General features: G+C 47.2%; 1 protein-coding gene across 1 annotated transcript; it reads right to left on the reverse strand.

The window, feature by feature from the left end:
- Nucleotides 1–4,487: 4,487 nt before the first annotated feature.
- LOC146196018 (solute carrier family 22 member 7-like) lies at nt 4,488–6,242 on the reverse strand. The gene has a single exon (XM_084596905.1). The coding sequence runs from the start codon at nt 6,240–6,242 to the stop codon at nt 4,488–4,490; it is 1,755 nt and encodes a 584-aa protein (XP_084453031.1).
- Between the last annotated feature and the right edge of the window lie 7,827 nt (nt 6,243–14,069).

Raw genomic sequence — 14,069 nt, forward strand, 5'->3', positions numbered from 1 at the left:
TTTTCTTTCTTCTCTAGTTTCTCTCCTGTCTGCACGAGGCAGCGGAGGTGGCTCAGCTACAGAGCCAGTAGCAGGCCCGTGTATTTTCTTTTCCTTCTTCCTACAGCCACAACAACAAAGAACACAACCAGCATTTCATCGAACACATCAAAGTTCACCGGCGTTCTACAATTCGTTCACACGAAAGGGAAGGCGCAGTATATGTCACTCGCAGAATCCTGCTATCATCATATCAGTAGTAGTAGTAAACAAAATTTATTTTAACAGAGGAGTTCGGGGCGCACAGGCCCCTGGGCCCCCGCACGGCCCCACTATACTCAAACGTTCATGTCCCTACGGTTCATGACATCGGCAGCTCGGTCTGTGGCGGTCTTTTGCCGGACCGGGTCCTTAGAGCGCAGCAGGGTCTCCCTTTCCTCCCAGGTGGTGAAGGGATCCAGACTCCGCGGGGGAGGATCCGCCGGGCATTGGAATAGAATGTGGGCGAGGGTGGCAGTGGGGTGGCTGCAAAGGGTGCAGGAGGGGTCGGTAAGAGTGGGGTGGTAACGGGACCTAATGTAAGGGGATGGGAAGGTTCGCGTCTGGAGGCGGCGCTATAGTGTTTGGTGGTGATTGCTGAGGGAGGAGTGAGGTGGGGGGTAGATCTGTCTCTCGACCCGGTAGGCCTGAGTCATCTCTTTAAACGTGTGCATGCGCTCCCGGGAGAACTCTGACGTGGGGACCGCCCGTGCCCGGCGTATTAGACCTCGGGCTAAGCTGTTAGCGGCCTCGTTGCCAGGGTTCCCCGAGTGTGCAGGACCCCGATAAACTCCACGTGGCGGGGCGGGTTGGCAGTGGGCGAGGTCAGTATGCAGAAAGCAGAAACATGAACTCGCCCACGTGCGAAATTTAGTAGTGCAGTTTTTGAGTCTGTGAGTATATATTTAGCTTCCGTGTGGGCAATTGCAACGGCGATCGCTGCCTCCTCGGCCACTTCTGAGGAGGTAACAGAGGGGAGGAGGAGAGTTGCAATGGACTGAAGGGTTTTGTTCACCGCGGCTGCCGCCGCCTCATCGCCCGAGCATGCGGCGTCCACCCATACGGCATCCGTCTCGGAGCCGTAATATTTGTGGAGCGCCTTTGCCCGGGCTCGGCGGCGGGGCTCGTGGTGTTGTGGATGGGATTTTCGGGGAAGGGGGTTGAGGATGTGACGTCCGGTGCCAGTCTGTGTCAATCGGATATACTGGGTCTGTCTGTGGGCCTCCACAAGATCCCCAACGGTATTGTGGAGACCCAGCTGAAGTAATTTCTCTGTTGAAGTGTTGAGGGGTAGGTGGAGGGTGGTTTTGAACGACGAAGCATCGCGTCCAAGGTGGAGATCTCTTCACCTCTAAGTCTGAGTAGACAAAGGGAGTTATATAGAGCGTTTCACGTTCCTGGGAGTGGTTCAGTTGGTAAAACGCTGGGCTGGGTATTCAAGGGATGCAGGTTCGATTCCCGGTGGAGGCAAGGTTTATTAATTTGTTACTCTCGTTCTTGAAAGCGTGACGCCTCTGCTGACAACCTTCTGGATACAACAATAAGGCAGTAAAGGCGTTCGCCTTAAAACTACAAGCCTGGTTACAGTTAGTGTAACCTTAATATGGCAGAGACTGTGGTGCACCATATTAAGGTCGCGGTAAAGGAAACAATGCAGGGCAGCGTTCGATTTACTTTTATCCTTGAATGACTTCTAGGTACGGGCTACCGTAACAGTCTGAGCAATGCAGTAGAGCGCATGTAGCCGTTTATTGTCATTTTTAGGAGCAATACTAATCTCGTTAAATTTGCTGGGCCAATCAATCATACTATCTTCACAAATACTTGAGCGGCTGCGGCGAGATCTCACACCACCATTGGAGTTCTATTCATGAGGATCCATTATCCACTTCGGATTCATTTACTTCGCCGTAGGTCACAGTTTTTGGGTAATAAAATCGCGGATTTCATCATTTCGTCGGATGTCAGTATTGACTGTACGACTCCGGCATCGGATTTCCATTTGCGTGTGGGGAGTGGTAATGACTGTCGTCTACGGCGGGAGCTGCTGTCCTGGAATTTCTGTTACTGGCCCCTAGCTGCGTTCGTCTCATGTTGCTGTCATGCTGACGTGCGTCACGTGAAACTGAAAATGGACAGTTCATGCTTACAGAATGATGATCATATAGAATAATGTGTCCATAATGGCATCAGGGGAAGTTGGTTGCTTCGGTTTGATTTTGTGGGGTTTAAGGTCACAAAGCGAAAGCTGCTTAAGGAATGGCTCTTGTTCCCATGGTCACAATCGCATTTATTGTCGCTGTTCGGAGTCGTACACAGTGTTCGGAATTCTCCGAAAGGCTGCAAGGCGAACATTTTCGGCTGGTGCTCAATATTCAGAGGCAGCGCGCAGTCGCCCTATTGAAATAGTAGTAACAGGGGCTGTTCAAAAGCCTCGGGAAGGAACAGCAGTTTACATTAGGTAGCGAAATACTGGAAGTAGTAGGCGAATATGTCTACTTAGGACAGGTAGTAACCGCAGATCCGGACCATGAAAAGGAAATAACAAGAAGAATAAGATTGGGATGGAGCGCATTTGGCAAGCACTTGCAGATTATGACTAGCAGCTTACCGGTATCGCTCAAGAGGAAAGTATACAACAGTTGCATCTTGCCTGTACTCACTTATGGGGCTGAAACGTGGAGGCTAACCAAGAGAGTTCTACTTAAGTTGAGGACAACCCAGAGGGCTATGGGACGAAAAATGGTAGGGGTAACATTAAGAGATAGAAATCGTGCAGAGTGGGTCCGAGAAATAACTCAAGTTACCGACATTCTAGGGGAAATTAAGAAGAAGAAATGGACATGGGCAGGACATGTAGTGCGAAGAGAGGATAACCGATGGTCGTTCAGGGTAACAAACTGGATTCCAAGGGAAGGAAAGCAGGGGGCGGCAGAAAGTTAGGTGGGCGGATGAGGTTAAGAAGTTCCCAGGGGTCAAGTGGATGCAGCTAGCACAGAACAGGGTTAAGTGGCGAAATATGGGAGAGGCCTTCGCCCTGCAGTGGGTATAATCAGGCTGATGATGATGATGAACAGGGGCACCGTACAGCGTCAAGGATACACACCATTGCTGTTAATCTTTCAACATTTCTTTATCTACCGTCCATCATCTGTTTTAGCTTGTTATTGCTTTTTTAATTCCAGCAACAAAATAAAGCGAAAGGGTTAGCTAGCCGTGGAAGTTGTTAGAAGCTGAGCTGCGGCGAAGGAAATCAAACTATCAGAGAGAGGAAGGACAGGAAGGGATAAAAAGACAGTACAAGGGTAGGGCATGTAAAAAGCTTACAAAATATAGTAAACTGTAAAGATAGAGCATCGCTTGTGTTAGTATAGCAGCTTAGAAGCTTTGCGGCTCTTCAAGTTGTTTTGTATGGAAAAGGCTGCGCAATGCGTGCGTTTTCATCATCGAATGCCCTGGCATCCCAGCTGAAATCCCCGCGTCCCCTCATATCGGAGAGCAGAAGAGACGCTGCGCGCTCAGGTTCAAGGCTATTTTCTACGTCGTCATGAAAAGGTCTATGTGTGCAACAGTGCACGAAAATTACATCAAAATTTAGCGAGGCGTAAAGCCGAAGAACATGCAGCATTGACAGAGGCAATGGAATGGCTCACTGGCCACAGGCATATGGAGAGCACTCCACCCCGCACCACTGCCTGGTTTGTCTCCTTATCCTGTGGCAATATTTTATCTGATGTACAGTAGGCCTCACCCTTGCTTAAAGCGCTCGAGAGATGCACTTCCTTCTAAGAAAAGACAGATGTGGCCACAGTACTTAGGTTGTGCAAGCAACACTGCAACTGAAGAAGCACTCCAGAGACACAGAAACATGCTAGGCACGATCACTATGCCAACGAAACAGGGACTGGAGACTGATTTCGGCTTCTGTACTCCGGTATGTCCTGATCGAACACCGTTACTCAATAGTGACGCTAACTGCCCTCAGTAATCTGCTACTTTTCTCTTTATCTGATAAACGCGTGGAAGAGCACGCATAATATATAAGAATTCAACCGCTCCAAACCTGGCACGTAACGAATGCCACAAAGGCAACATTTACGGGATTGTGTAAAACATGTATATATTAATTCGCTTCTGCTTGGTATCCAACAAATACAATAATATGTTCTTCACAATCTATTAAGCTCTACACTTTCTACTATGGTAGAAAGAATGTCATGATTAGATACACATCATTCAAAGATCTCAAAGGTTCTATGCATATTTTCGTAAACCCCACCGTCGAATGGAGCCAACTCCCAGTCACGTTTGAGACCCCGTGAAGTATCACCTCAGGAACCGATCGTTCCCAACACCACGCAAAAGTCAGCAGTAAGTGAGCACAACGCGCGCATCCGTCTCTCTGTCGAAACACACACCTGGTACAAAACCAAAGGCCCGGCGAAAACACTCGTTGCAAAACAGAAGGGTTACTTTACATCCAGCTTCCGCTGGCGACTGTGAGCCCTCGATGCCGGCTTCTGAGAACCGACGCTGGACTTGGATCGCCTGCTGATACAGCTGGTGTCCTGGAGGTCCCTGTATTCTCGTCTTTCCAGAGTTTTCTTCATGCGATCGAAGTTTTCATCCTTGAATGTGGATGGGCTCTTATTGACAGCCATTTTGGCGCATTCCACGGTGGTGTTGCGCGGAAGTGTTCGCAGAAAAAGGAGAGAGGCAAATAATAGAGATCCTCCGATGGCGAAAGACACGTCTTCGCGGTCAATGACTTCCAACATCTTGCACAAAGATGCCACGATGGATCCCAGACCACCGAACCCGAATATCCATCCTCCAGCGGTGCCGCGAACGGTCGTTGGGAAGAGCTCGAGGCGGTATGAGGCGATGGCGACGTGTAAAATATAGAGCAAAGTCATGTCGGAGGCGAATAGGACCTGCTTCAAGACCAGGGAATCTACGTTGATGGTCAGGCTTGAGATGCACTGGAGGATGCCAAGTAATGTGAGGCACGCGCTTATAAACCGCAATAAGGTAACTCTAGTAACAACAAACAATGTCACGGCAAAACCGAATACAGCAAGAGCAAGCAAGATCCAGGGAAACATCACATCCTGCACAGTTATTGAATAGAATACCACCATCACCTGAACGAAACGCACAGAGAAATAGGTGAATAGCAAGGCCACAGACCGCTTGCCAATTGACACTCCTTGTAGAACGTCTATAGGGGCGCCACGCTGGTCAGGACCAGAGCTGGCTGCGGCTTTATTCCTTAGCTTGTCTAGGAGGCATGCTGTGCTGTACAACGGAAACAAGTTGGTCTCGGCTGCAGCGAGCATTACATCTTCCGCCTCCTTGAATCGGGCCTTCGCAACCAACCAGCGTGGAGACTCCACAGCTGCAAATATATTTGCTATCAGCAGGAAGGTTGGCGCCAAACACACTGCCTGCTTAAACATCCAGTGCATTCCCACGAACCACTGCAATCTCAGGGCCGCGACCCACAGGTCAGAAACGACGGATGCCATAGCACCGGCGATCACAATGTGCAATGGCCGGTTTTCGTGCGTCGTGACTTCGAAGAAGATTAGGCCGCTAGCAGTCAATTGGGCAGCCGCGCTTCCGGACGCGATGACTTTGGCTGCGGCGTGCACAATATAAGTACTTGCAAGGCAAAGGCCAAACGTCGAAATCAACAAGCTTACTGTGGCTGCCAGAAGTACGGGTCTACGGCCTATAGCGTCAGCGACAGATCCAGCAACGATACAGACAATAGTTAAGCCAGCAGCCTGAAAGGTAACAAGTGCAGTCTGCAGAAACCGCCGGTCGCACACCATGTCCCATTGGCTTACCACTGAAGTCTCCGCCTGCTCTTCGTCGTATTCCCAAGCGGTGCACGGTTCTGTACTGGTATCGCTGCCATTGTAAGGGTTTGCGTACTGGCGACACGTGCTGTATTGCCCGTCTACATCCAGCGGAATCGCCATGTTCTTCCATTCCTGCGTGGAGACATTCCAGTGCGGTGGCTTCTTGCACCAGTGATCGATATCCCACATCGTAAAGAAGAAGACGGAAGAATGACAGCTCCTTACAAAAATCGCAAGGGTGAAGATAAATAGCCAGCGCCTCTGGAAGATGCCATGTCCGAAGCCGTCGTAACAGTCGAATTCGTCGCTCAGTACATGGTACTGATTTTCTACTGCAGCGGGAATGAAAAGTTTCATGTGTTGGTTGCAAAGGGCTCAGAAAACTCACGCAATTCACTGCTTTTGCATTCCTGGCGCAGTAAATGGCTTCGCTCTTCTTTTTTTTTTTTGCTTCTTCTTCTTCGTGCCCTTTTGAAACATTGCACATACCCACATCAGGGATTGGCCAAGATGTAGCGGCTTGTACAGGAAAGCTTCCACGGGCGCTAATAACAAAAATAATAACGCCAACCTGGAATTTTAAAAACTGATTTGATGAAAAATGACAGACGAGCGAATAAAGTAAAATAATAAACAGAAGGTTTGGTGGGAAAAGATTATCTTGAATAAATTTAAAAGAGTTAGCAATTCAATCTATCAGTTGCAATTATGTAATCAGGGAAATTCCCGCATACTGAACCTAATGCCAATTCTTTGGTGCTCACAGCGATCGACAGTAGCAATGGTAGAGACAAGGGGAGGTCCAACATGGAGAGAGGCCTCCATATAAGCCTTTCTTAGTGCGAAATTCCGAGAGAAGAGAAGGAAATGCTATAGATTTAAATTCCACCTATGAGTCACATAGGTTTAATGGTGTCCGCCCACATATCCATACATTGGAGCTGGGAATCCTGCACCTCAACGGTAACCGGATGTCCTAATTATATGTTATGTGTGACAGGAAGCCTGGTGTTTTTCTTGTTCAAAACAGCCCTGCATGTACAAACTGTAGGTGCGACGAGTCTATAGGCCACATTCTTTGTGAGTGCTCCATATACAGTGAGGAAAGACAGTGTCTGTGCCGTGCGCTGGAACATCTGGATGGACGCCCATTGACTGAAATTAAAATTTTAGATCCCTGGCCAAGGCGATTGTCTGCGATGAAGGCCTCCCAGGCACTGCTCCGCTTTATGAAAAACACACGCCTAATCAAAAGACTGAGTTTACTGTTATGTTAAGTGATATGACTGTGACGGTGATGTGATGTGGCATGTCTGTGATCTGACTGTACTAACTTCAACCATCCCTCTCTCTCAACTTTTATATCCACTCACGCCCTTCCCCCAGTGCAGGGTAGCAAACCAGTTTCTTTTACGGGTTAACCTCTCTGCCTTTCTCCTCATCTTCCTCCGTACACCGTTCTCTTCTTAGCCAGGAACTCATCATACTCCCGGCTGCGATTATTATTAATACCTGAAACCAACAAGCATTCGCTTTCATTAATAGTTATCATGCACATCAATGGGCATACGCATTATCATAGCCGATGCTTCTTAAGCATTGATCCACTTCTCGCCACCGTTAACTTAACCATTTTGTAAAACTGTTCTTTTTTTTTTTGCATCTCGGACACTGCTGCCTCAGCACAACTTCATTGCTGATCGGACTTCTCAGAGTGGTACGAATAAAGACGCTTGAATTATTTTGTTTAGTTGCTAAAGCGCATGGCGTGCAAAACTGAGGGCGTCTTGAGGACCATTGCGCAGATCCGCCACCCTTGTTCTTTCGGTCGCCCACGCCTGCCCTAGCTGCATTTATACAACTAGAACTTGTGGCTTTATATTTCTGCAATAGATATTGCATGGAAGTAAAAGTTGAGAAAGTTGACAATGGAAAGAAAATTTTGTGCTTGCTTGTGGTGAGGATTATTTGATTACCAAGCTGGGGTTATTCGCGTTACTGCGTCATCGGGGGCTTCCGAAAGGAAACGCAGCAAATATTGCTTTAGAAATTTTCACCAAAAAGAAGAGCGAAAACCTTGACGACAGCGGTGAACCTGGCGTTGGAGTCCTTTAAACTGCGAGCCCCCATATATTTCATGAGCGGGTTGGACTTGTACCATCGGCCCATAGAAGATTATTTTCTCATTATGAAGAAAATCTACTGCACAAGCCTTCGTCCCTAACCACAACTGCGTACTGAACAGACCATATACATCGCCCTAAAATACAAAACAAGCATCTGCTGTTCATTTCTCGGCATTCTTCTTGCTAACTACTCATTTCCTGGTACTAACAAAACATCGGCGCATTACGGTGGCTGCCTCTTTTGAGATAAAATTATCCGCCTGGCCACAACACAAATGGTTGCTACTCTCTCGTCGAGAGCCAAGACGGTCCCGGCATGCAAGACAGAGCACAAGATAGAGCCAGAGCCCGTCCTGAACACTCTGCGCAGAAAAAACACTCACGCTAAAGGTTATTTCCCATGGTTGATGCAGCGGTTTCACGGCAAACCGAAAGAATGGGAAAAAATCCATAAGAGCAAAACAGCTCGGGTAAATCGGTTCCGTTTCAGATTTAATGTCCCGAAACGCCTGAGGCTGTATGGGACGCTATAATGGTGATCTCCAGCGATTATCAGTTTATACAGTAGCGCTTCCTCTTTCTTATAGTTTTTTTTTTATTACGCAAGCCTGCCTTAAGGCATATTATAAAAGCGCATGTAAATTATTTTTCATAAAGGTCCGAAGAAGGCTCCTGCTCTTATTGTTGTCGGTGAGTCATTTATTTGGAGAAGTCCTCTTCCCTTGTTGCGGTTAGTTCCACTTCCTGCAGAATATTTATCCTTGATGCCCTTGTCCCTGCACAAGTCCACAGCAGGTAGCGAACATCCACTTCTGCAGCTGGGGTGGAACTCTTCGGGCATGTGGTGGGTCCGATGTCTTTTCCAGATTCCCATCGGTATGTTAACGACGGGGTAAGAGCTGCCCCAGCTTTTATCCTTCTAAAGGAAACCTCCTCCAATGTCGTTAAGTTATGAGGGAGGGGGAAGTACACGTGAGACTGAGAGCACGGGTACTTTTCCTTAAATAGGATGCTAAGATGAGAGTAGCGGAGCGGGCATCAAAAGGGAACCTGGTGGGGAGTGCATCAGTGTTTGGAACTTCGTGTGTGAAGTGAACGTTTTTCTGCTCAGCGCTCTGATAATCGTCTTGTGTCCAGTTTATCTGGATGCGTATCTTTGTTTCTTTTATTGAGTGCGTGGATTTCCTGGGTTACACATAGTGTCTTTGTCACTTTCATCAGTTGTTTCACGGCGGCTAAGGAGTCTGTATAGATATGGTGCTCTGTTATGGAATCTATTTTATTTGTGGCATCCATAGCATCGCGGGTTGCATACTGTTTCTTACAGTTGTGGCAGTAGACTACTCCTTTCTCACCACCGTATCACCAAAGCAGAAAAGAGAAAGTACACCTCAAGATTACTGGCTTTCTTTATACGAAATGAACGCGATAGTGTTAAAAGCCGCGTTCTCCCAAAAATGCGATATCGGCATCGTCGACGTTATGAGCAAACGATCACGGGCCTGATCCTGGCAGTTGCTAGCTGACACATGACGTGGTCGTCAGGTAGCATAGTGTTACGAGACATGGCATGTCCAAGTTGAACTCCAGCTTTCAAATAGGATGGTACAACAGAGTCCAGGGCCCGCTTGCGCGAACGTGAGGGTATAAGTCCAGTCCTAAGAACGAGTCTAGTCTTATCCGAATCTAAAATAAGACTGGGCTTCCCGGCGGCTGCCGGGCGCTTGCACAAACCGATAAGACTGAACTAAGCCCAGAATTATTGAAGACTTACTGTAGGTACTTGTGGTCCCTAGGCGAGGATTTTAGCCACCGGCAGGGAATGAGACGGGTTATAGAAAAGGCTAGCAAGTAGTAAGCGTATTGATGTTCTTTTTTTGAACATTGTTTTCTTTTTGCTGGTGTTACCTTTTGAATTTTAGTAATGTCTGTGTACACAACTGAAATAAATTGTCTTGCGGTGCACTGTAATTTTTTGCTTACAGTTATGTCAAAATAATTTCTCAGTAAGCACAAGCATTTGTACACTCCGGGACAAGATATGACTGATAATACAGGCGATAAAAATATTTACTTTAGAAATTAAAAATAGTTTGATACTTACAGCGAGAAACATGTTGCTGCACCAGTGCATTCCGAGCCGTGTTGCCATCATCGGTCATGTCACTGAATAGAACTGGCACCTCTAGCACAACGATCTGGCGTTCGCAAAGCGGCACTTCGAGTTCAGCACGAGACCGGCTTTCTCCATGCAGTTAAGGACAACAGCTAAACGGCTGTTATGCTCGGCGAATGTCCTCCCAAAAATCACCACGTCATCTAGGTAACACATGCGAATTTTCCACTTCAGTCCACGCAAAAGGGTGTCCATAAATATTTCAAATGTAGCCGGAGCGTTGCAGAGCCCGAAAGACATCACATTAAATTCATATAACCCATCTGGAGTCACGAACGAAGTCTTCTCTTTGTCTTTCGGATGCATCGGGATCTGTCACTATTCGGACCGTAAATCAACAGATAAAAAGTAGGAAGCTGAATGGAGGCAGTCAATAGCATCATCAACGCGCGGGAGCGGATAAGCATCCTTCTTTGAGACAGTGTTGAGACGGCGACAGTCGACACTCGACACAAAATCGCCATGTGCCATTTTTCTTTTTCATGAGAATCACAAGGGCGGCCCAAGAGCTAGATGATTCCTATATTATTCCGCGTTGCATCATATCACGGATTGTTCGTCAATTATCTTGCGTTCTGAGAGTGAGGCACGGTATGGCGTCTGTCTAACCGGGTGTGCGGACCCAGTGTCGATCATAAGATGGGGGCGGGAAGGTGGAATCGGCTGTCGCTGATCTTGAGCAAAGTCGATCACGTCCAAATGTTTCTTAAGAACTTCCATCAGTATCTGACGGTCGCTCGTGGGCAGCGATTCGTTTATCATGGACTGGAACTGGGAATCAGTAAGGTCAGGCTGTCTAGTTGATCGAGCAATGCCGTCACTGAACGCGGCGATGTGCATAAAAGGGCGTTCTTCTTCGAAGTCGGCGAGTTTCAAACCACGCGGCAATAGGGTTCGTTGCAATGTTTAACAGTCCAAACCGTGGCACGGCCCCCGTTCACTCGAACAACGCTGCAGGTCACCAACACATTCGTTTTCGCGCCAGCAAGAGGAGCGGGTTCCAGCAGAGCGTCGAAGGCATTGGGAACCGCTCCAGAGGATACAACTGGGACGAAGATGGCGGACATCACCGAAACGACGGTATCTTCCAAGACAGAAAGTGCCTGCTGAGTCGGCGACGATTCTTCTATGAGAGCCGATCGAAGGCTAAGGCTTATTGATATCCCGCCACAGTTAAAACCGAGAGTTGCGCCACACTGCTGTAAAAAGTCAACAACTAGAATAACGTCGTGCGTAGAGCGAGGAAGCACCGTACATTGTTCTAAACACGTGACCAGTAATCACTACATTTACATACCAAATACCAAGTGGAATCAACGATTCTCCATCTACGCCACGAATTATAATAGTTCTGTCCCACCCAAAAACACAATTTTACGACCGAAGCGACTCTTAAACTCTAAGCTCATCACGGTACGGATACACACCACTGCTATTAATCGTCTTAATACTTTTATCTTCTATTAAAAATCTGTTTTCGATTGTTATTTTCCAGCACCAAAGAAAAAGAAGTATTGCTAGCAAAGGCACATTTAGCTGCTGGGCTGTGACCAGCAGAAATGAAATGATCAGAAAGGGGAAGGAAAGGAAGGGCGAAAAGCATACAGCACGGGGGTGAGGTATTTAAAATAGCGCACAAACTATAAACACCTCTAAACATAGAGCATGGCACAAGTTAGCAGATCAGCTTAGACGCGATCCGGCTATTCAAGACGATTTTTAGGGAAAAAACTGATCGCGTGCCCCTTCTTCACATTATGCCCTGGCACCCCAACTGCTATCACAACGTCCGCGGGTACCAGGAGCAGGAGTGACGCTGCGCGCTCAGTTCGAGAAAAATTTCCCCCTCACCGCAATAACATTGTATACAACAACAGTACATAGAAATGTCATCAAAAATATAACGCGGCGAAATGTCGAAGAGCATGCTGCTTTTACTGAGGCTATAGAATGATTTATTGGCTGCCGGGCATATTGAGAGCGATCCGCCCCGCGCCACTGCCCGCTTCGTCTTCTTGTTCTGTCGCAATATTTTAACCGATGTACAGTTGGCGTCACCCTTGCGTAAAGCGCTCGAGGGGTGCACTTCCCTGCTAGCAAAGCCAGATCTGGCCGCTGTTATCCGGTTATGCAAGCAACACCGGAACGGAAGTAGCACTACACAGAGTTTCTTACGCTCTTAACTAGAGGGAAAGCTGAAGGCGCTGCACTTCAGCCACTATGGGCGCGCTAAGAATCATGGACTGGTGCGCTACTTAATGTTGGACAGTCGGTTTGTCTCGGGTGCACGGAGTGGCGTTACTATGAAGTCTCTTTTTCATCATCATCATCATTATCGTCATCTCAAGGTGCGTACATAGACCGCAAAAGCCATGTAGCGAAGGCGCAAAAGCAAACGTCGCCAACAAAAGGTTTCTGTTTCCCGAAATGCCATTAAAAACTTCCTTAAGTGATTGCGCAACCATAAATACTTCCAAAACGTTTTTTTCCTTTCAAAGTGCATATCTATTAAGTGCGAAATATTGGTATTAGTGCCGCTCAAAACTAAGCCAATAGGAGAAAGAGCCATCGCTTATATTTGACACATTTCACACTGACCATGCTGTGTATCTCTCCTTTTGGAATTTATAGTCACAGAATTGAATGCTAGAACATTGTTTACGGTAGAACAACGTTTATCTTAGCATTAATTTTGGCCAAAATTTTTAGTTCTACACTCGGTAGTTCTCCGGCCCATGATGCTTTTGGCGCCCATAGGGCTGAACTGGTCGTCTGGAAACTCCATGTAACTCCCATAGATGGCAACACAGCCTTCTCTCCAGGTAAGAGTTAGAAGCTCTATGGCACCACAGACACACAGATACACTGTACAGACACGATCACCGGGCCAAACAAAGTAAAGAAATAGGGGGGGGAGGGGGGTCTGGAGTCTGATTTCGGCTTCTGTAGTGCGATATGTCCTGCTCGAGCACTCTACTCAATGGTGAAGCTGACGATATAGTACAATTACACAGCTCCAAACAAAACCTACAAATACACCACATTTCACTATGACTCGAACAGAAATGCAAAGCCGCATAGGAATAAAGAGCTCAAAAAAGTGCCTTCAGTACACTGGAAGGTATAAAAAATAACAGAAAGGCAGAACTTAACCAATTGCGCGAAATAACTACATAACAATTCGCTCCTGTTTGACATCCAAACTAATACAATAAGTTCTTCGGAATCTGTTGAGTTGTACCTTTTCTACCGTGGTAGCAAGAATGTCATTATTAGATATAACTCCTTTACCGAGCTCAGTGTTTCTATGCACGTTTCGATAATCTCCATCGCCGATTGGAGCGAACTCCCAGTCGTGTATGAGACCACGTAATGTATTACCTCAATACCTATTCGTTCTCAACAGAACACCACAGAAGCATCACGTAAGAAATTCGTGAAATTCCGACTCTCTAATTACACTGTTGAAGCGCACATCTGGTACAAAAATAAAGGTTAGCAGAAGAGCCTCGTCGCGCAGCAGGATTACTTAACGTCCAGCTTGCGCTGTCGACTGTGAACGCTTGAGGCCGGTCTCTGTGAACCGGCTTTGGACTTGAATCGTGTCTTTACAGAGCCCGTCTCTTGGACATCCCTGGTTTCTCGCGGTTCCAGAGTTCTCTTCATGCGATCGAAGTTTTCATCCTTGAATGTGGATGGGCTCTTGACAGCCATTTTGGCGCATTCGACCGTGGTGTTACGCGGAAGTGTTCGAAGAAAAAGGAGAGAGGCAAATATCAGAGATCCTCCGATAGCGAAAGACATGTCCTCGCGGTAAACGACTTCCAACAGCTTGCTCGAAGATGCCACGATATATCCAAGACCACTGAATCCGAATATCCA

This window comes from Amblyomma maculatum, chromosome 3 (assembly GCF_055883805.1).
Source record: "Amblyomma maculatum isolate TAMU_Amacu chromosome 3, ASM5588380v1, whole genome shotgun sequence".
Lineage (NCBI taxonomy): Eukaryota > Metazoa > Arthropoda > Arachnida > Ixodida > Ixodidae > Amblyomma > Amblyomma maculatum.

Excerpts from the sequence above, each read along its gene's own strand:
- LOC146196018 (XM_084596905.1), bottom strand. The coding sequence starts at position 6,242 with ATGAAACTTTTCATTCCCGCTGCAGTAGAAAATCAGTACCATGTACTG.